Raw genomic sequence first — 22,968 nt, forward strand, 5'->3', positions numbered from 1 at the left:
GAGATGTGGGAGTTTATGTGGGTCGTGAATGTGCTGTTGCTTGAGTACTCTCTCCACGTTCTCTTTAAATGCTTACACCCTTCTACTGTGAAGGTATGGCTTAGTCAAATCCCCTATGTGAGAATAATGGATAAATTGCAAAGATTTAAGGATATCTTGGAATTTTATCCATAAATTGCTGGGTTCATTCTATCCAATCATTGATTATGATTTTGACTCATAATGAGCTGGTGTTGTGCACTTTTCATTCAGAACACTGCAAAAGGTCACTTTCACACAGCTGTTTTGCATATACGTGCGTCGGAGAGGTAAACACAGCTGCAAGCCAAAACTGGCAATGGCAATACTGTGACGCTTCCAACACCACGTGTGGGTTCAGGTCTACCCGCAGGTGCCAATGTCAGTACCGCCATGGCAGGGCCTAACAAAGCATTCAGTGTTGGGGCGAGCAAAGTCGCTGCCGCCGTCAGATTGAGCAGAAAGGAGAAGGTGAGCTATTGCCAAACATACCCTGTGCCCCAGTGTCAATGTTGTTGAGTCATTGTATATGTGGCAGTAAAGTGGGCCATATAAGCAACTGAGGAGATGACAGTCAGGCTGGCCATGAAGTGAATATAATAGGCCTACCTACTATCCAAACATGCAGTACCAGTCAAAGGTTTGGATACACCTACTCATTCAAGGGTTTTTCTTAATTTTTTTACTATTTTCTACATTATAGAATAACAGGCATCAAAAATATGAAATAACACATACAGAATCATGTAGTAAACAAAAAAGTGATTTAAAAAAATCCAAATATATTTTATAGTTGAGATTCTTCAAAGTAGCCACCCTTTGGCTTGATGAGAGCTTTGCACACTCTTGGCATTCTCTCAACCAGCTTCAACTGGAATGTTTCTCCAATAGTATTGAGCACTTGTTGGCTGCTTTTCCTTCACTCTGCAGGCCAACTCATCCCAAACCATCTCAATTGGGTTAAGGTCGGGTGATTGTGGAAGCCAGGTCACCTGATGCAGCACTCCATCACTCTCCTTCTTGGTCAAATAGCCCTTACACAGCCTGGAGGTGCATTTTGGGTCATTGTCCTGTTGAAAAACAAATGATAGTCCCACTAAGCCCAAACCATATGGGATGGCGTATCGCTGCAGAATGCTGTGGTAGCCATGCTGGTTAAGTGTGCCTTGAATTCTAAATAAATCACAGAGAGTGTCACCAACAAAGCACCCCCACACCTTCACACCTCCTCCTCCATGCTTCACGGTGGGAACCACACATCATCCGTGGAACCAAAAATCTCAAATTTGGCTTCATCAGACCAAAGGACAGATTTCCACCCGTCTAATGTCCATTGCTGGTGCTTCTTGGCTCAAGCAAGTCTCTTCTTCTTATTGGTGTCCTTTAGTAGTGGTTTCTTTGCAGCAATTCGACCATGAAGGCCTGATTCACACAGTCTCCTCTGAACAGTTGATGTTGAGATGTGTCTGTTACTTGAACTCTGTGAAGCATTTATTTGGGCTGCAATCAGGGGTGCAGTTATTCTAATGAATGTATCCTCTGCAGCAGAGGTAACTCTGGGTCTTCCTTTCCTGTGGCGATCCTCATGAGAGTCAGTTTCATCATAGCGCATGATGGTTTTTGTGACTGCACTTGAAGAACCTTTCAAAGTTCTTTACATTTTCCGGATTGACTGACTTCCATGTCTTAAAGTAATGATGGACTGTTGTTTCTCTTTGCTTATTTGAGCTGTTCTTGCCATAATATGGACTTGGTCTTTTACCAAATAGAGCTATCTTCTGTATACCACCCCTTGTCACAAGACAACAGATTGGCTCAAACGCATAAAAAATTTAAGACATTCCACAAATTAACTTTAACAAGGCACAACTGTTAACTGAAATGCATACCTCATGAAGCTGATTAAGAGAATGCCAAGAGTGTGCAAAGCTGTCATCAATGCAAAGGGTGGCTACTTTGAAGAATCTCAAATATAAAATATATTTTGATTTGTTTAACACATTTTTTGGTTAGTACATGATTCCATATGTGTTATTTCATAGTTTTGATGTATTCACTATTATTCTACAATGTAGAAAATAGTACAAATAAAGAAAAACCCTTGAATGAGTAGGTGTTTCCAAACTTTTGACTGGTACTGTATAACGGGGTATTTCAGAATTCATAGGCGAGAGAGTGTATTATAAGGATGTTATAACTACTTATGAGTTGTTATGACAGTTTACAGCAAGTGTCATAATGAACTACAAGGGTAGGCCTATCATAAAGCATAATAAATGCATGTGCTTCACATAGAAAGTTACTAAAAGTTGTTGTGAAGATAGCCTCCCTTAGCTTATCTAAGATAGCGTTAGCAGGAAAAGTTCCAGCAAGCCAACTGTTACTCAGACAGACCTTATCAAAGCACTTTTCATATCAGGGATAATTACGCCCCAGATGTAGCCACTGAGAGATGTTAATGGTTACTGTGCAAACAACAACCACTATAAAGACTTTCCCTGTGGGAGAACATAACATCTTAACCTTTAGATTTTACAATGTATAATTCAAGTTAAAACTCTACAGTGTTCAAAAGTAGTCAACTGTATTAGTGTTGATTTTCAATTCTTTACAGTTACTGAAACTCCCTGAAAGCTAACACTACTAGTGTTAAATGTAACACTAAAAAGTGTCTATATTGTTCCACACTACACAGAGGTAGCTAACACCGTGTGTTATTTAACAACATTTACACTTTCTTTGCTGTGAGATAACCTCCACAATGTTGGGCTGTCGATCAATTTAGAAAAGTTGATCAAAAGCATATTTGTTTTAAAGAAAGCTTGAATTGTTGGGAAAGGGCCAGTGGTCAAGTCAGCTTAGATGGAAAAGCAATTCCCTCTGGACTGTAATCTAAAATTAACTTCAAGATAACTACAGTAAAAAGCAGTTGGAAAAAGCCCCTAATGTTCCCTTCAAAAACATGGCAGACAATATGTCTGTCCCAGACCAATTCTCTACCTCTCTCTAAGATAGCAATGGGAAATAATAATATTTGGGTATTTTTTTTGTCATATCCAAGGGTGGCATGTCATAATCAGTGCGTTGGCACACTTCATGTGGTGGCTGAGTTGGCCCTAGTCTAGTGCCTAGAATAAACTTGGTAACACTTTCTAGTGTTATAATTTACAATAAGTATATCATAAGGCATTATGCAATTTTAAGGTATGTGTGCCTCATAGAAAGTGTTACCAAATGTTTCTACACTTATTTGTGTTGTTGTTGTTTTATACTACATTTTTATCCCTCTGATTATACAGCAAAATGGGTATTATCCCTATCCAAATTTTTGTTGTTGTTGATATTTTAACCATATTTTATTTGAATTGCATGCTCAACTTTTTAAATGCCCCAACACCCTTTTATTCCAAAGTTGAGCATTATAATTTTGACTTTAGCAATGATACACTTCCAATTCACGGTTTATTATAACCCTGGAGACAGTAAGGTTGCAGGTTGGTCTTCCTTGATTTTACAATGAAACACATTCATGTCTTCCTCTTCAGGAGAGGTGAAGGTCGAGTGTTATATGAGGTCCTCCTCTCTAAAAGGACTGAAGCCAACTGTGTACGTGCAGCCACTCCAACAGTTCCTGTACGAGTGCCAGTATTTACCAAGCAGGTGTTCAACTCGGTTTAATATTAATCCTCATTTATTATATGCTGCTGGTGTAGAGGAATTTGTGGGTAAAGGAACACGACCTTTCGTCAGTATCTGTTTTCAGTGAATGAGTCAAACATCAATGGGTAGTGAATTGCTGTCAACAGTTTTGATAAGGTGTTGCTGTTTATTATCATTACGGTCCAGGTATTTCTGGTTTATGATATAGGAGATATATTTCTGATTTTATGATTATTATGATATTATATTTATAATGTTGCATCATGTGTTTAAAATCAACTCTGAATATATAGTTGTTTTAATGTAAGGTTATATGTCACTCTTCATCCTAGTATAAAAGTAAATTTGATGAATGACAGCATATATGGATGAGTGTCCAAAATAGGCTAATTTCATATTGCAAATAAACAAAGCATCATTGCGGGTCAAAACTCTTTCTATTTAATTATGAAAAGAACATTGGGGACATCAAATCATGAAATGTACCTAAGGACATCATAACACATTCATAATTTAGGAACACATTTATAAGAAGTAAACATAACATGCTGATGTAAACAACCACTTTAACTGAAAATATAAAATAATGAGTGGTTAGGTTATAGCTTATTAATAACGATCTGAATGACAAAAACAACAGCGAATTGGAAAAAACGGCACGCTTGGTTTCTACCTTTGAATGGGCCTTGCCCCCCTCAGCCGTTGGCCCTGCCCTCGTTATGCTGACGTCAGGGGTTGGGTTACTTTGGACTACGTGTGGAGTGAAGTTGAGGGGGGGGGTGGGGTACGGTGCGTCGGCGCCATGCGACTCGACCAGAACGACACACTGAAAACGAGAGCCAGGCAATTGGTTGTCGTGCTCAAACAGTATTTTATCTATTACCAAACCCAAAAGGAGGGCAATTCACCACGTGATTAAATAATTTAGCTGGGATGCCGCCGCTCTCCAATTTCGTTTTGTATTGTTTTAGGAGTCTTCCAAAACTTACACGGTAGCAGCGCGTCAAAGGAGCTAGGTTTAAAGGGGTGCTCGCTCTGCCTTAAGCATGGAGACGGAGAGCGCGAAGGAAAGCGCCGTCGTGACCGATTTGGACAGGGACCAGCAGTATTGTGAGCTTTGTGGAAAGATGGAAAACCTGCTTAAATGTGGACGATGTCGGAACTCGTTCTACTGTAGTAAAGAACACCAGAAATCGGACTGGAAGAAGCACAAGCAGTTTTGCAAAGAGGCCGAAAAACCTCAGTGTCAGCCGCAGCCCGAATCAACACAACAGCCCGCACGGACTGCGAAAGGAGGGCAAGGCAAGCGGTTCAAAAAGAAAAGCACCGAGCAACAGAATGACACAGCTTCTCAGAGCACCACGAACACTGGACGTTCAAATCCGCCTGCAGATGGCGAAAGAATGAAAGATTTGATCACTTCGGCAACTCGCTCGGGTAGTGTGTCTGACAGCAAGCAGACTGGGGAAGGAATTAAGCTCAGCTATAAGACCAACGGACAAACGATGTCCCCCCCGGAAAAACTGGCAATGAACTATATCGTTCCATGTATGAATAAGCACGGCATCTGTGTTGTTGACAATTTCCTTGGAGAAGAGACTGGACTGAGTATTTTGGAAGATGTGAGAGCCCTCCACAAGACTGGTAAATTTACTGACGGACAGTTGGTTAGTCAAAGAAGCGACTCCACTAAAGATATACGAGGTGACAAAATAACTTGGACTGAAGGAAGAGAGCCTGGTTGCGAGAAGATAGCCTTTCTCATGAGTCGCATGGACGACCTGGTCCGACACTGTAATGGTAAACTGGGAAACTACAAAATAAATGGAAGGACGAAAGTAAGTAAACACTGAAAGTGAGTTACACATTATTATTAGATGTTAACATATTGAAATAGTTATTTATCCTCTCCAGTTAGGACTATTTAAAAGTTATGACTCTTAAACATTTGTTTTTGCAGCAACATCATCGTAATATTGAAAACAGGAATCAAATATTTAAAAAATGTGTAATAGTATGAATATGGTATCATATGAATTATACTATTATAAGAATATATAATACATAATCTTATAATAACATATGCCTATTCCTAATATAATAATTAATACGAGTAGGCCTATACAGTGCATTTGGAAAATATTCAGACCCCTTGATTTTTCCCCCACATTTTATGTTAAACAATTTAATCAATTTTAGAATGTCTTTCTCTCCTCAATCTACACACAGTACCCCATAATGACAAAGCAAAAATGTTTTTATCAAATTTAGCAAATGTATTTTTAAAAAACATCACATTTTACGTATTTTTTATTTAACCTTAGATAAGTCAGTTAAGAACAAATTCTTATTTACAATGACGACACTGGGCCAATTGTGCACCGCCCTATGGGACTCCCAATCACGACCGGTTGTGATCCAGCCTGGATTCCAACCAGGGTGTCTGTAGTGACACCTCTAGCCCTGAGATGCAGTGCCTTAGAACGCTGCGCCACTCGGGAGCCCAGTATTCAGACCCTTTACTCAGTACTTTGTTGAAGCACCTTTGGCAGCGATTACAGCCTCGAGTCTTCTTGGGTATGACCCTACAAGCTTGGCACACCTGTATTTGGGGAGTTTCTCTCATTCTTTTCTGCAGATACTCTCAAGCTCTTGTCAGGTTAGATGGGGAGCATCGCTACACAGCTACTTTCAGGTTTCTCCATAAATATTCGATTGGATTCAAGTCCAGGCTCAGGCTGTGCCACTCAAGGACATTCAGAGACTTGGCTGTGTGCTTAGGGTTGTTGTCCTGTTGGAAGGTGAACCTTCACCCCAGTCTGAGGTCCTGAGCCCTCTGGAACAGGTTTTCATCAGGGATCTCTCTGTACTTTGCTCTGTTCATCTTTCCCTTGATCCTGCCTTTTGGCAAACTCCTTAAAGGCCTGATTGGTGTAGTGCTGCAGAGAGGATTGTCTTTCCGGAAGATTCTCCCATCTCCACAGAGGAACTCTTGTGTTCTCTCAGAATGACCATCAGGATCTTGGTCACCTCCCTGACCAAGGCCCTACTAACCCGATTGCTCAGTTTGGCTGGGCGGCCAGCTCTAGGGAAGGTTCTTGGTGGTTCCAAACATCTTCCATTTAAGAATGATGGAGGCCACTGTGTTCTTGGGGACCTTCAATGCTGCAGACATTTTTGTTCTGACATGAACTGGTCAACTGTGGGACCTTATATAGACAGGTGTGTGCCTTTCCAAATCATGTCCAATCAGTTGAATTTACCACAGGGGGACTCCAATGAAGTTGTAGAAACATCTCAAGGATGATCAATGGAAACAGGATGCACCATAGCTCAATTTCAGGTCTCATAGCAAAGGGTCTGAATACTTATGTAAATAAAGTATATTTATTTTTAATTAGCAAACATTCCTAAAAACCTGTTTTCGCTTGGTCATTATGGGGTATTGTGTGTAGATTGATGAAGAAAAACATGAATTTCATACATTTTAGAATAAGGCTGTAACGTAACAAAATGTGAAAAAAGTCAAGGGGTTTGAATACTTTTCGCATGCACTGTATGAACAAGAATATGAAAGTATTGTAGCGAATTCTGAAAGTAGCCCTGATATGACTAGAACCGTAGTCTGCAGCTGTGAGGCTTGTTGGACGTACTGCTAAATTCTTTAAGCGACATTGGAGCCAGTTTATGGTAGAGAAATTAACATTCAATTCTATGGCAACAGCTCTGGTGAACATTCTTGCAGTCGGCATGCCAATTGTCCCCAGCACAAGGTGCACCTGTGTAATGATCATGCTTGTTTAATCAGCTTCTCACCTGTCAGGTGGATGGATTATCTTGGCAAAGGAGATATGCTCACTGACAGGGATGTAAACAAATTTGTGCATAACACTTTGTATGGAACATCTCTGGATTTTTTTATTTCAGCTCATGAAACATGGGCCAACACTTCACATGTTGCGTTCATATACTTTTTCCAGTGTAAATAGTAAAGTACAGAATTTTTTTTTTTAATTAGTACTTTAAAGTAATTTAACTTAAGTACTGTACACCACTACTTGAAACAAAGCAGAATCAGTGTTACTCACAATAAAATGACTTGATGCTTGTTAAATTAATTAAATATTAGTCTTAGTAAATGTAGCTGTTACTACAATATGCTACTTTCCATATGCTAGGATATTTTAGTTACAGGACAAAAAAACTGAGAGAACGGGGTATTTCCCTATTACTGAGGAGTCCAGATTCTCTTTCCTTCCACCACCACCTCCCTTTTTTGTGTAGGGATAATAGAGCTCTGTAGTCCTAACAGGTTTTTCAGTATATTTATGAGGAAAGTGGTGGCGGGGGCAAGATTTGATCCCATGCAGTTATTGGCCATGTGGACTACTGTGCCACTGTGCCACACACCCTAACAACCTCTCACTCTTAACACTGGAACCGCTGGGCTTTGAGGGACCCCCCTTCAAGCTAATGAGAAGTCATTCTGACTGCAACGTTCTAACAGTGTAATTTATATATTTCATATATGCTATCGCAAACAAATATTATTTGGTTGTGTTTATGAAGGCCTTGGGTAACATTAGAATAGAATTGTTATTTTATTTCAAATTAAACATTTTCATTAGTTTATAACAGAAAACACCCAAATAAACTGTATGCTATATGTAAAAACAGAAAACACCCAAATTCAAGTGTTAAATCAATTTTATTCGTGGATTGCCACTGTTACAACAGTGAAACAGAAAGGATATGTGTTCGAACACAGTAACAGCTTCTGTTTATAATGATTTATAGCCCAACCACCAAGACACACGGTCAGCAAGACGTGTGGTCAGATGATGAAAACATCAGTAGCCTAAACATCAGTAGAAGCACCTAGTGGCCTTGATAAATAGTGAAAAATCAAAACAAAAGCAATAATGGCATTATAATGAATGTGTCTATGACAGCAGTCAAAAATAGATTATTATTGTCAGCTCGTGCTCACATTGTGTGTGTCTTCACGCAATGGCACAAATCTTCGTAACTTTCACTTGCTTGGCACACTGACGTACAGTGCAGTCGGAAAGTATTCAGACCCCTTGACTTTTTCCACATTTTTGTTACTTTACAGCCTTATTCTAAAATATATATATTTTAAAATTCTAGACATTGTTGCAAATGTATTAAAAATATAAAGATACCTTATTTACATACGTATTCAAACCCTTTGCTATGAGACTCAATTCAGTTCAGGTGCATCCTGTTTCCGTTGATCGTCCTTGAGATGTTTCTACAACTTGATTGGAGTCCACCTGTGGTAAATTCAATTGATTGGACATGATTTGGAAAGGCACACACCTGTTTACATAAGCAAAAACCAAGAAATGAGTTTGAATGAATTGTCCGTAGAGCTCAGAGACAGCATTGTGTCGAGGCATAGATCTGGGGACGGGGTACCAAAAAATGTCTGCAGCATTGAAGGTCCCCAAGAACACAGTGGCCTCCATCCCTCCAATACATTTTTATAGAAAGTTTGCAAAAATAGATAAGATAATGCTACCATGGAAAGGCAAATACCTTTCTATTTGTGGAAAAAACACCATGATTAACTCTTTAGTCATGTCCCAGTTTACCTATTTGTTTATGCTCTTGCCTACACCTAATGAACAGTTTTTTTTATTAAATGGAGAGAGAAAAATTATTAAATTTGATTTGGAACGGCAAGCCAGAAAATAATTAAAACGGGCCTATTTATATAATATGAATTAACAGAAATTAATAAATATTAAAGCATTAGACCTCTCACTAAAGGCTTCAGTCATACAAAAGTTATACTTAAATCCAAATGAGTAACAATGTCTCTGTTCAAGAAAGGCCTTTTCCCCTTTATTCTGATTACAACCTCACTTTCAGATATTTGAAAAGGAAATAATCTCCCAAATATTGCTATTTTCAAACCACCATATAAAGTTGGTTGCAATTTAAATTTTATCCACCAGAAAAGACAGAACAAATAATACAACAAATACTGGTTAAACTCAAATATACTAATTGATAAAAAAACATTTTTAGTTAAAAAAAATTTTTTTTTATCATAAATACGACTGGTAGAGTTATGTCATACATACTTTTTTTCTGGGTGTTCGCCAGCTCATGTTTTTATTCATATATGCAGCTAACAAAAACATATGTACATTTCTGCTCGACCCAAAATTACAACCAACTAATTGCAGCATTACCACAAATGTAAGAGGAAAGGGGAAAGAGTAAGTAACTTGTCTGTCGGCCCTGCATTAAAGACCATAATTGGTTAAAGAAAATAGTGATAAATAAAAAAGTATACCAGTTTCATTTAATGACCAAAAAATTGGCAGCCATGCCATATAGACTGCAAAGTAGATGGGAAGAGATTTTTCCATGGCACATGGTTTATGAACTGATACGCAAAATGAGGCCGGATTCAAAACGTATATATTTTTCAATTTAAATTATTATACAACATTCTTGCAATCAATAGAATGCTATTTATATGGGGGATACAACTTTTTTTTTCATTAGATCATTTGTTTTGGTACTGTCCATATGTAGCTTGTTTTTTGGTCATAGATCCAGGAATGGCTGAAGATTTGCAATATTTACCTGGAGCTAACGCTGCAGATAGCACTACTGTGCGATCTGAAAAGTCATAGTCAATCGATCAATAATATAATAATACTTTTAGCAAAAAAAACATTTGCAATCAGTAGAAACAATGAGAATAGAAAGGTTCAGAACTTTCATGAAACATCACAGCGCGGTTGAAAAATATATGGCAAATTGAAATCCAATAAGGATGGTGTTAAGAGATGGATGGGAGGTTTTGAATGGAGCTGAAGGTTGGGACTAATAACAACAAGATAACCAATGTAAAACATACTGTGCCCGTAAAACAAATATAGGTTGAACTTTTTTTTAAAGACACAGTTTGAGAGATATGGCAAATAAAATGGGCATCAGAAATAGATGGAAGAGGTTGAGGGTAGAGGAAGGACTGGAGTAAAAACAAACAAAATAGAAATATTGTAAAATAGACTGGCCATAAAATGTATATAATATGTATAAGATGGAAAAACAGGCGAGTGTTGTTGTTCACTAGTTTGCACCAATTGTGGGAGGGGTAGTAGGGTAATAAAGGGAAAATGTATATACAAAAATATGTAGTGTGTGTGTGTGTGTGTATTTTCAAAAATTATATGGGGGATTGGAAATTATGCACTGATGTACAATTGATGGAAGCTACAATCTATCTGCAAAAAATATACCAACTATTTGGCCCAAATGCCAAGCGTCACGTCTGGAGGAAACCTGGCACCATTCCTACGGTGAAGCATGGTGGCAGCATCATGCTGTGGGGATGTTTTTCAGCGGCAGGGAGATTAGTCAGGATCGTGGGAAAGATGAACTTAGCAAAATACAGAGAGATCCTTGTTGAAAACCTGCTCCAGAGCGCTCAGAACATCAGATTGGTGCGAAGATTCACCTTCCAACAGGACGACAACCCTAAGCAGACAGCCAAGACAATTCAGGAGTGGCTTTGGTTCAAATTTCTGAATGTCCTTGAGAGGCCCGGACTTGAACCCGATCGAACATCTCCGGAGAGACCTAATAATAGCTGTGCAGCGACGCTCCCCATCCAACCTGACAGAGCTGGAGAAAAGAATGTGAGAAACTCCCCAAGTGTGCCTAGCTTGTAGCGTCATACCCAAGCAGACTCGATGCTGTAATTGCTGCCAAAGGTGCTTCAACAAAGTTTCTTTATTTTTACTATTTTCTACATTGTAGAATAACAGTGAAGACATCAAAACTATGAAATAACACATATGGAGTAATGTAGTAACCAAAAAATATATATATATTTGAGATTCTTCAAAGTAGCCACCCTTTGCCTTGATGACAGCATTGCACACTCTTGGCATTCTATCAACCAGCTTTGTGAGGTAGTCAGTTTGAATGCATTTCAATTAACAGGTGTTTCACGTTAAAAGTTCATTAGTGGAATTTCTTTCCTTCTTAATGCTTTTGAGCCAATCAGTTGTGTTGTGACAAGGTAGGGTGGTAGAAGATAGCCCTATTTGGTAAAATGGAAATTATGGTTATTCTACAATGTAGAAAATAGTAAACATTAAGAAAAACCCATGAATGAGTAGGTGTGTCCAAACTTTTGACTGGTACTGTATTAAAGTTTATAAAAACATGTTTTTGCTTTGTCATTATGGGGTATTGTGTGTAGATTGATGAGGGAACAAACAATTTAATCAATTTTAGAATGTCTGTAACGTAACAAAATGTGGAAAAAGTCAAGTGGTCTGAATACTTTCCGAATGCACCGCACCTTTGTTTGGTTGTAATGCATAATAGTCTTCGGTTCTCTCTTTGTTGTGTCCCCGTCGTCTTGTCATTCTTCAGCCATATGGCTGTGCAAGTGCCTTATTTTGCACAGAGGGAGGGATCTCCCACCTCAATTTGTTCACTGTGCCTGCCAATGACAGTGGAGTAAAGAAATTGTCCATGGTGACATAGCTCCCCTTGCCAACCCTGATATAGGGTACATGCCATTTTGTAGATTATAATTAGAACAGATCAATACAATAGAATGGCCCATCCTGTTCTTCATTCACAATTGGCGGTTACATAATTATGCATCTTTCTCTTGCTCATCAACCCATTCATACCCTTTTTCCCCTAATCATACTTTACTTCATTTATTTAATCTGTTTTTATATGTGTAAAATTAGTTCCGTTATAGTTCAGGTTTAGCTCCGAGGCAATTATTGGGGTGATTATCAGCTGGGCACTGCACTTTCAACTGTCGGGAAAAGGAGGGCCAATGGGGAATAACCATTCACTCCAGTTCTGTTTGTGATAATACAATTCTAACATCGACAGTGTGTTTTATATATATATATATATATATATATATATATATATATATAATATACTTATTTAGGAAAAGTCAAGAACGGAGGGGCGACGGGCATGACTTAAAATGGCAGAATAATAGAAATGAAATTCATGGGCAGTCAAAAGTGTTAATCCTAAAACCGATAGAAAGGATTCAGCGATGGCTTGCCACTGACAATCAAGATTATACATGAATCTGGGAATGATGGCCAATCGCTCATGTCCAACTAACGGCGAGGATGCGGTAGACACCTGTGGGTGATGGTCGACCACTGACGGTGTTGGACTGATTGTCGGTTCCGAAACGTCCCCTACCTTATGACTGAGTTCCTGCCCGACTTTATCGCTAGCGTCCCACCTCGTCAACAGCCAGTGAAACTGCAGGTCGCCAAATTCAAAACAGAAATCCCATAATTAAAATTCCTCAAACATACAAGTATTTTACACCATTTTGAAGATACACTTGTTGTAAATCCAGCCACAGTGTCCGATTTCAAAAAGGCTTTACGACGAAAGCACTCCGATTATGTTAGGTCAGAGCCAAGTCACAGAAAAACCCAGCCATTTTTCCAGCCAAAGAGAGGAGTCACAAAAAGCAGAAAGAGAGAAAATGTATCACTAACCTTTGATGATCTTCACCAGATGACACTCATAGGACTTCATGTTACACAATACATGTATGTTTTGTTCGAAAAAGTTCATATTTATATCCAAAAATATGAGTTTACATTGGCGCATTATGTTCAGTAGTTCCAAAACATCTGGTGATTTTGCAGAGAGCCACATCAATTTACAGAAATACTCATAATAAACATTGCTAAAAGATACAACTGTTATGCATGGAATTTTAGATCCACTTCTCCTTAATGCAACCGCTGTCTCAGATTTCAAAAAAACTTTACGGAAAAAGCACACCATGCAATAATCTGAGTACAGCGCTCAGACACCAAAAACAAGCTATACAGATATCCGCCATGTTGTGGAATAAACAGAAGTCAGAAATAGCATTTATAAATATTCACTTACCTTTGATGATCTTCATCAGAATGCACTCCCAGGAATCCCAGTTCCACAATAAATGTTTGATTTGTTCAATAAAGTCCATTTATGTCCAAATACCTCCTTTTTGTTTGCGCGTTTAGTACACAATCAAAACTCATGAGGTGCGAGCACTAGGTCCAGACGAAAGTTCAGACGAAAAGTTATATTACAGTTCGTAGAAACATGTCAAACGAAGTATAGAATCAATCTTTAGGATGTTTTTATCATAAATCTTCAATAATGTTCCAACCGGAGAATTCCTTTGTCTGTAGAAATACAACGGAACGCAAGCTAACGCTCACGTGACCGCGCGTGGTCAGCTTATGGCACTCTGGCAGACATCTGACTCATTCAGCTCCCATTCCCCCCTCCTTCACAGTAGAAGCCTCAAACAAGGTTCTAAAGACTGACATCTAGTGGAAGCCTTAGGAAGTGCAATATGACCCCATAGACACTGTATATTTAATAGGCAATGACTTGAAAAACTACAAACTCAGATTTCCCACTTCCTGGTTGGATTTTCTTCTCAGGTTTTTGCCTGCCATGTGAGTTCTGTTATACTCACAGACATCATTCAAACAGTTATAGAAACTTCAGAGTGTTTTCTATCCAAATCTACTAATTATATGCATATTCTATTATGGCGGAGTAGTAGGCAGTTTAATTTGGGCACGCTTTTCATCCAAAATTCCCAATGCTGCCCCCTACCCTAGAGAAGTTAAAATATAGGCACCACCAAGCAAGCAGCACTATGAAGACCAAGGAGGTCTCCAAACAGGTCAGGGACAAAGTTGTGGAGAAGTACAGACCAGGGTTGGGTTCTAAAAAAATATCAGAAACTTTGAACATAGAGCACAATTAAATCCATTATTAAAAATTTGAAAAATATGGCACCACAACAAACCTACTAAGAGAGGGCCGCCCACCAAAACTCACGGACCAGGCAAAGAGGGCATTAATCAGAGCTACAACAAAGAGACCAAAGATAACCCTGAAGGAGCTCCACAGCAGAGATTGGAGTATCTGTCCATAGGACCACTTTAAGCTGTACACTCCACAGAGCTGGGCTTTTATTATTTTTTAATTTTACCTTTATTTAACTAGGCAAGTCAGTTAAGAACAAATTCTTATTTTCAATGACGGCCTAGGAACAGTGGGTTAACTGCCTGTTCAGGGGCAGAACGACAGATTTGTACCTTGTCAGCTCAGGGGTTTGAACTTGCAACCTTCCGGTTACTAGTCCAACACTCTAACCACTAGGATACCCTGCCGCTCTACAGAAGAGTGGCCAGAAAAAATCCATTGCTTAAAGAAAGAAATAAGCAAACACATTTGGTGTTCACCAAAAGTCATGTGGGAGACTCCCCAAACATATGCAAGAAGGTACTCTGGTCAGATGAGACTAAAATTGAGCCCTTTGGCCATCAAGGAAAACGCTATGTCTGGTGCAAACCCAACACCTCCCATCACCCCGAGAACATCATCCCTACAGTGAAGCATGGTGGTGGCAGCATCATGCTTTGGGGATGTTTTTCATCAGCAGGGACTGGGAAACTGGTCAGAATTGAAGGAATGATGGATGGCGCTAAATACAGGGAAATTCTTGATGGAAACCTGTTTCAGTCTTCCAGAGATTTGAGATTGGGACGGAGGTTCACCTTCCAGCAGGACAATTACCCTAAGCATACTGCTAAAGCAACACTCAAGCGGTTTAAGGGGAAACATTTAAATGTCTTGGAATGGCCTAGTCAAAGTCCAGACCTCAATCCAATTGAGAATCTGTGGTATGACTTAAAGATTGCTGTACACCAGCAGAACCCATCCAACTTGAAGGAGCCGGAACAGTTTTGCCTTGAAGAAAGGGCAAACATCCCAGTGGCTAGATGTGCTAAGCTTATAGAGACATACCCCAAGAGACTTGTAGCTGTATTTGCTGCAAAAGGTGGCTCTACAAAGTATTGACTTTGGAGGGGTGAATAGTTATGGATGCTCAAGTTCTGTTTTTTGTCAAGTTTTTTTTCACAATAAAAAATGTTTTGCGTCTTCAAAGTGGTAGGCATGTCGTGTAAATCAAATGATACAAACCCCCCCAAAATCCATTTTAATTCCAGGTTGTAAGACAACAAAATAGGAAAAATGCCAAGGGGGTCACTGTATAGCCATCTGATGCCCAACTGCACAGTCAATGACATGGCACGCAACCGTTGGTACACATCTAGTTGTGAGATCAGTCTTCACCCCTCCACCAGACAGAACTGTACTAGGGTTACAATACAGTACTGTGTTATTCATCCAGTCTATCCACACACACCAGCTGAATCACGCTGCTAGTATGCACTCATTAAGCCTAATCTCTTGACAAACTTTGAAGTCTTAACCATTCTATGTACAGTGTTGGTGTGTACTGTTAACCGGTTGACCGGTGATGCAAAATAATTCAATGCAAAGCTATTAGAATACCTTTGACTGAGCTGTAGTTAGAGCAATGCAAGCGTAATTGCTGCCCTGCTCATGTCCCCTTGACTTTCGGATGTGTAGTGGACCTTGGCCCCTTGCGCCTCTCTCACCAGCTGTTAACGGCACTCTACTGGCAAACTCTCATGGTTTATCATTACTTCATTCCACAATCTGCCCCCGTCGAGAGGACTAGTTCACTAAGGTATGCATCTGTTGTGGCCCCTATAGGTTCTTGCCAGGGGTTCATTGCAAAGTCCACAGGCCCACCACTCAAGCTCAACACATGGGGCCCACCCCCTCTTAACACACACACACTCAATGTTTTGAGGTTTGAAGATGTACCCAAAAAGTTGCTGTGATGTGCACTTATCTTCAGTTAGGAATCTGCTCAATAGGGGTTTAAAGGTAGAGGCTCAGACAAACTGCTGTGTATCATCTCTCTCTATTGTTCTGAACTCTCTGATATAAAAACTTGAGACCATTTCTTTAAACAGGGACTTCCTGGCAGGCTGCACCCTATGCTACTGATAGGACGTATTTGAGTCATCCATCGCCAGGACGACCTTCACATTTCCTGCATGTGAGGAACACCCCTTTACCGCCAGCTTTGGGCCTTACTTGTGTTGTGTTTGAGAGGACAATTGCCTTAAAGATACACTTTGGAAGTTTAGTTCTCATTGTTTAAGTCAAATTGTGGCTTGGGTGTTGGCTGCATGTTTCATATGCATATTATACGTTAATAAATGCATTTCCTGTTTTCACACAAATCCATGAAAAAATATTGGGGAAACAATGTATGCTTTTGCTCATGGTTGTGAAAAAGGTCACTCTGTCCAATGAGGACATTTCTGGACAATGGGCGATTTCAGTCCATTTAGGGTACCCCTTTGGCTCAAGATCACCTTCCGGCAGATATTACATATAGCCTCTTTAAGTTATTAGACCAATAGAGAAAAAAGACACTGATGTAACTGCCATTTTGTTTGGGGGTGTGTCTCTGAACCCTTTGAGCTGCTGTAGTTCTCTCAACTCTGTTGGCTAGCAAGGTGACTGAGTTTGTTCTGTCACAGCTGTGAAGAAGGACCCCTGATAGATCAGTGACTGTTTGGACGTAGATTGGATTGCTTCCCTTATCAGTCTCTATACACAGACAGACATATGCATGAAGCTCAACTTTGTCTGCCATGGAAAACAGTGGAGCTCTGCTTGCTTGTAACGCAAGCCCCGGATTCTATGAACTTTACTGATGGGTGTCTAACCAAACAAACAACTTCTAAACTACCCAGAGAATGTTGCTTTTGGAACCCGGACATGCTCCGTGTCTTGATGTATCTTCTGTCTATAATGATTGGTTCTGTGGTTGACATGGGGAATGCAAAAAGCAACATTTCACTACAAGAAAAGCCTGGCTTTTGTGTTAACTAAAATTGGTATCTGGTGTCAAGATCTCAAAGTAATATGAAATTACAGTAATTCTACACTGGAAACAACACTATGCTATGGGGTTAAAGGAAAACAATCATCTCCCTAGAGTACAGATAGGGCTTTCAAGTGAAATTTGATAGGAAGTAATCCGCCCTGCAAGCTTAAATAGTGGCTTGTTTATTTTCTATAATAATTTGACGTTTGCCTCAGTTGTTAGTTTGTGAGAAGCAGACTAGTGTCCAGGCTTCATTTCATTTAAAAAATGTCTGGGTGTTAGGCCTAAACAGTAGGAAAATAAACAGACTGACCATGATATTGTGTGCCATCCGCTAACAAATTGGGGGGAAAAACTATCATTATTGTTTCCTAATTGATTGTTTTCCAGTGGTCCTGGGACTTTGCACAAATGCACTCTGTGAAGGTCTTAAAGAACAAGAAAATGTCCCCTTTCCATGATTGCAAGGCTTGGACTTATTTACCCGAAAAAATTGTACATCGATGTTTTTTGTCGCTTGTCACTATTTTGAAATATACATTTGTCACCGAAAGTGTTTTGTGCCTAACACGCTAAAGTTGTCTCGATTGATGGACTTTGACATTTTAAAATGTGGTTCATTTATCAACACTTTTCAAAGTTAATTTAACGCCTTTCCGGGTAGTTATATGTACATGTTGAAAGTGTTTATTTAAGCACTGTGGGTGTTAAAATTGCTTAGGAGATTTTCCTGTGTACTTTCCTGTTTGACAATTCAAAGGACATGTCAGCTGCAATTGATAGACTTTTGTACAAATTCAAGGAAATTGGCAACCGTTCAATGCAGCTGGTCCAGTTTCATCTGTCAGTTTGCTCAGCCGTGTCATCTCCTTGTGGCCGTGCACTACAACAGGATGTTTGAGAAGCGCCAAAGCAGCACTTCCTGCAGACACTGATACGGGCAACAGGGCCATACTGGTTTCTCTGACCTTTAGCACAATAGCATGTTAGCACCTACTAGACAATGAGGAAATGCTCAAGTTACTAGGCAAATAATTGTACACTACCCCTTTCCCCTTAACATGGCCCATTGCATTCATTTGGGATCCACCTGCGCTCCCTAAAGAATCTTACTTATGAGGACCTACAAAATGCAGTGGTCCACACATGGTAATGGGAAACCTATGGCATAATTCCTCCTGGTTGTGTATACTGGTTGTCTCAGGCCTCATAAAAATTCCAAAAACCTTTGGTGCTTTAGGATTGTTTGAACCTGTCCTGGCAGTTTCCCCACTATTTTTATCCTGTCTAGGAAGCGCTATTGATTAATTTAGGGGCTTTTTTGGACGGGCAGCGATGCAATGGGTTGACCCTCACAGGCTACAGGCTAAAACAGCAATTTAGGGAATGTCAACAAAACAGGCTGAGCTCTCTAGTGAGACACATAGATGGTTTATCCAGGGTTGTGTTCATTAGTCCATAAACTGTGGAAAGCTGACCAATACCGGGATGGACTACGTGGACTTGGCCAATAAGAAATACGCACAACTTGTTGTAACAAATTCTTACAGTAGTGCAATTCTCTTCCCTGATCTTGGGGGACCCATAGCTTTTGCACACTCAAGCCCCTGATAAGTTGAACGTGGTGTGTTTAGCGCTGGGATAGAACAGAAATGTCCACACCCTGGGTGGGTCTCCAGGACCTAAATTGTAGAACACTGCCATAAAGAAGAGCATATTTATCGACTTTGATTGAATATTGCAGGCAATTTCAAACGTGGATGAGTTGCTTCGTGATCTAAGTGAAGTTGCATTGAAAGAGTGAAAACGGTTTCTTTTTAAACAGCTGCTTTATATAAATCCAGCTTAAAACAGTGCACATCCTTCTTGAAAGTCAGTCTCACTTTAAAAGGTCACTTTGAAGGCAGTTCAGGTCCTTCATCTCAAACACTAAATGTCTGTCAGACAGTAACTCATGTAGCGTAAACTGCACACTGCGGGAGTTGTGCATGACCCGTCTCAATCCTCAATTGGCTCGCTAACCTCCCTCTCTTGACCATAACAAATGTGTTTACTCCAACACCGGTTGAGCCTGGCCTGGATGCTCTTCTAGTGCCAGGGCTAGTCCCCACTCCCCACTAGAGGAACAGCAGCCAGCTAGAAGACAGGCAGACAAGCAGCATCACGCACCGCACGTAGCACGATCATTAAAATAAAGCCTGTCTGGATGGGCTCCAGCTGCCGACACAGCCACCGCTGAGTTTAGATCAGTTCAGCCACTCTTCACCCTGAAGTAGGCGTGGGCAGTATACCATTTATACCATATACCGCAGTGGAGGCTGCTGGAGGGATAACAATAAATCACAATAATGTCTGGAACGGGAGTGAATGGAATGGCATCAAACATATGGAAAGAATGTGTTTGATGTATTTGATACCATTCCACTAATTAGGCTCCAGCCATTACCACGAGCCTGTCCTCCCCAATTAAGGTGCCTCCAACCTCCTTTGGTATACCGGGGTATTGAAAAAAGCAGCAGGATGTTTTTTTCAATACCGTCTAAACTATGACGTTTTTCACTAATATTTGTAGCTAACTTTTAACCATTTCACACGTACCAACAAACGGATGTGATCATCCTACAGTGGTCCCTGTTGCGTACGATCATACCTCTTGATTAGAACGCTTATTTCGAACGTCCATTTTCGATTGGCACAGCAATCAGCATCTGAGCTGGCCACAATTTTTTCCCCACAAACATTTTGCACAAACACAGTTCTTACAAAGTTATGTCCAGAATGTGACCAGTTTATTTTTGGATGGAATGATCAGACGTTCACGGAAGTAGGTACAGCATAACACAATCATCCGAACTAGAAAAATGTAGGCTACATTTGTTCTGGCGCTAACTGAGGAAAGATTGAAGTAACACAAGCGGTCATATTTTTATAACTCTCGGCTGATAGAAACTACAATATGAATTAGCTAATAGCAATTACTATTTATAATTAATCACATCACGGGTGAGCTCACCACTGATCAAAATAATTGAGTAAAACACTTTCTATGAAGTAATCTGACGATGGGTCGTTTGCGCACCGCCTTGCTTTTTCTTTTCTTCCTCGCATCAACCACAGATAATAGGAGACAAGATGAGTTTGGTCGGTTTATAGTACAACCTTCAAAAAAGTATTTTTTCACACATCATAGGTGTCCATTGCAATAAATGCAATAATCGGGATGCATTATTTGTCAGTAGTACTTGAAAACAGGTGAATAAAACTGTAAATACATTATGCTCCATACATACTTACATGGATAGATACTGTATGCGCCTACAGTAGAAACGGCAACACGATATACAAAAAAAATAAGGAACTTACTTTGATAGGAACGCACACATGTCCAACGTTATTATTTGTAAGGAAAACAACAAGGAAGGCAAAGCGAGCGCCAGCAAGAGAATTTTCCAATTCTTGCAAGACTGCACAAATATATGCATATTTGATCTGCTCAAACATGAGTGAAGTTTATCCGGCTCAGTGAAGCCTCAAACATAAATTGTCCGCAAAGCTGAAATGGGCTACTTCTATGTGAATTAATGAGGAGGTGGAACACACCTCAATTTAAACTGTTCTTAAAAAAATACAATTTGTTAGAAAATAATTTCAAATTGACAAGTTTAAACATAGCATATAGATAATTAGCAGGCAACACGTGTGAACTGTCCTGTTGCGTAATAATCACATTTAAGAACAGTGAGTGCATTCTGACATCACGTGCATAAAACAACACACGACGGGGCGACCGTCAGAGAGATTTGGAACTCACTTGGGAAAAGGTTGTAAATTAATACCTGCAGTCAACTTGTGTTATACGTTAGGAGATAAAGCAGATTGCGTTCTTAATTTCACCTGTGACATTATTTTACATTATGAAGCTTACCGTAGTTCCCCAGAACAGTTGAGCCAGTCACGTGTTTGTTTTTAAATAGCACAGCAGGAGCCGGTATGTCCATAGCGTTCTATATCTATCGCCGTGTCTCAGTTGTGTGGCGAACACATGAGGTAATGCAATTCACTACTAATGGCTTTCTGCCAGAAGTAAAAAATTCTGGATGAGTTAACTGCAGTTACAATTTTATCCCTGTGCTTCCTATTAGCATTTTTTCCTCTGTTCTTTTTCCATCTGCTCGGTTTACACATGCTGCTCTTCCTTCAGAAAAGCATGCTTCACATCTTTATTTGCACAATTCCCCTAGTTCACTTTTGCTTGTAAATGTATACTCACTGAAAAATGACATTCGGTAGCTACTGACTTGTATAGCTTTATGAGCTCGATTTCCTTGTCTTTGCAATTAGTTTGTTTGTTTTTCACTCGTTAGCAGTTAGCTAACAGTGTCTGTGATTTTGCTATTAGTTTATGCTAATTTTGTTCGCATTTTGATAATAGCTCCCCTTGTGCTCCCCTCCCCTTGTGTGCTATGCCGGTAATGACGGTATGAAAATCTGGATACTACCCATGCCTCCTCTGGAGGTGGCGAGGTGTCAGAGATCGAGTAGGATGAGAGAGTGGGAAACATCACTCACACACACAAACACACTGAGGTGCATTCACACAGACACACACTCACTTTCAAACGTTGAACCATGCAATTACACAGAAGGACTGAAACATGCACAGACTCCCTCACCTTCAGACACACAAACACAGGAATACTCAGACATTTACACTCAGACACCGATACACTCACTCCAAGTGTGCAAAGACGAGTGTTGAAGCGCATTATGCGCAATGCCTATAAGTGCAATATAGCCTATTCCATTTGTGTGGCCTTATACAGTTCAGAGCTGTGACCCATTTATGCATTGTGCCTACAGTAAGCGAGTACCTCGCTCCAATACATGTCTATTGCATTACACATACATTGGCTTTCTCACGTCTGCTTGCAGCAGTGCGGTATAAAATGTAACTGATCACCATCAACTTTATTAACATAAAACATTAATTAAACATCTGGAAAATAAAGTAACGAGTAGCAATTTCAGGTCACAGTTACCAAATTACCCTCATCCCCCTATAACAGTCTTGTTATGCATATTAAGTGCTTACAGTATGAGATGTTTCTTGCATTTTGTAGGCCGCTGTTGTCATAATATGGTATCCCCGGTTTTTCCAAAATCCCTGTTGGTGGATTCCTGGATTCAGGAGCGAAAAGCAGGAAATCCGTAATCCCCCAACCAGGATTTCTAGAAAACATGGGAATTTATTGAAAGCTTCCTGAATTTTACAACCCTAGGTTTTGTACGGGCACTGCCTGTATAAAGGCGGTATGGCTGCCAACCTTTTTTCTCCATTCACCTGCCCTCTCTTAATGGGGGCACTTGAGAAATTGCTCTTGCACAGAGCTGATAGGAGGCATAGCATGGCATGCGAGACATGACCACCAGAAGCCAAATGACGCAAT

General features: G+C 40.0%; 1 protein-coding gene across 1 annotated transcript in view; it reads left to right on the forward strand.

Moving 5' to 3' along the window:
- Window positions 1–4,430: 4,430 nt before the first annotated feature.
- The window catches only part of LOC109890039 (egl nine homolog 1), a 39,828-nt gene continuing 21,290 nt past the window's right edge, over window positions 4,431–22,968 (forward strand). The window contains exon 1 of the mRNA XM_020482006.2: window positions 4,431–5,516. Within this exon, the coding sequence (XP_020337595.1) occupies window positions 4,725–5,516 (792 nt within the window). The 5' untranslated portion in view covers window positions 4,431–4,724. The remainder of the gene's footprint in view (window positions 5,517–22,968) is intronic.

This window comes from Oncorhynchus kisutch, linkage group LG1 (assembly GCF_002021735.2).
Source record: "Oncorhynchus kisutch isolate 150728-3 linkage group LG1, Okis_V2, whole genome shotgun sequence".
Classification (NCBI taxonomy): domain Eukaryota; kingdom Metazoa; phylum Chordata; class Actinopteri; order Salmoniformes; family Salmonidae; genus Oncorhynchus; species Oncorhynchus kisutch.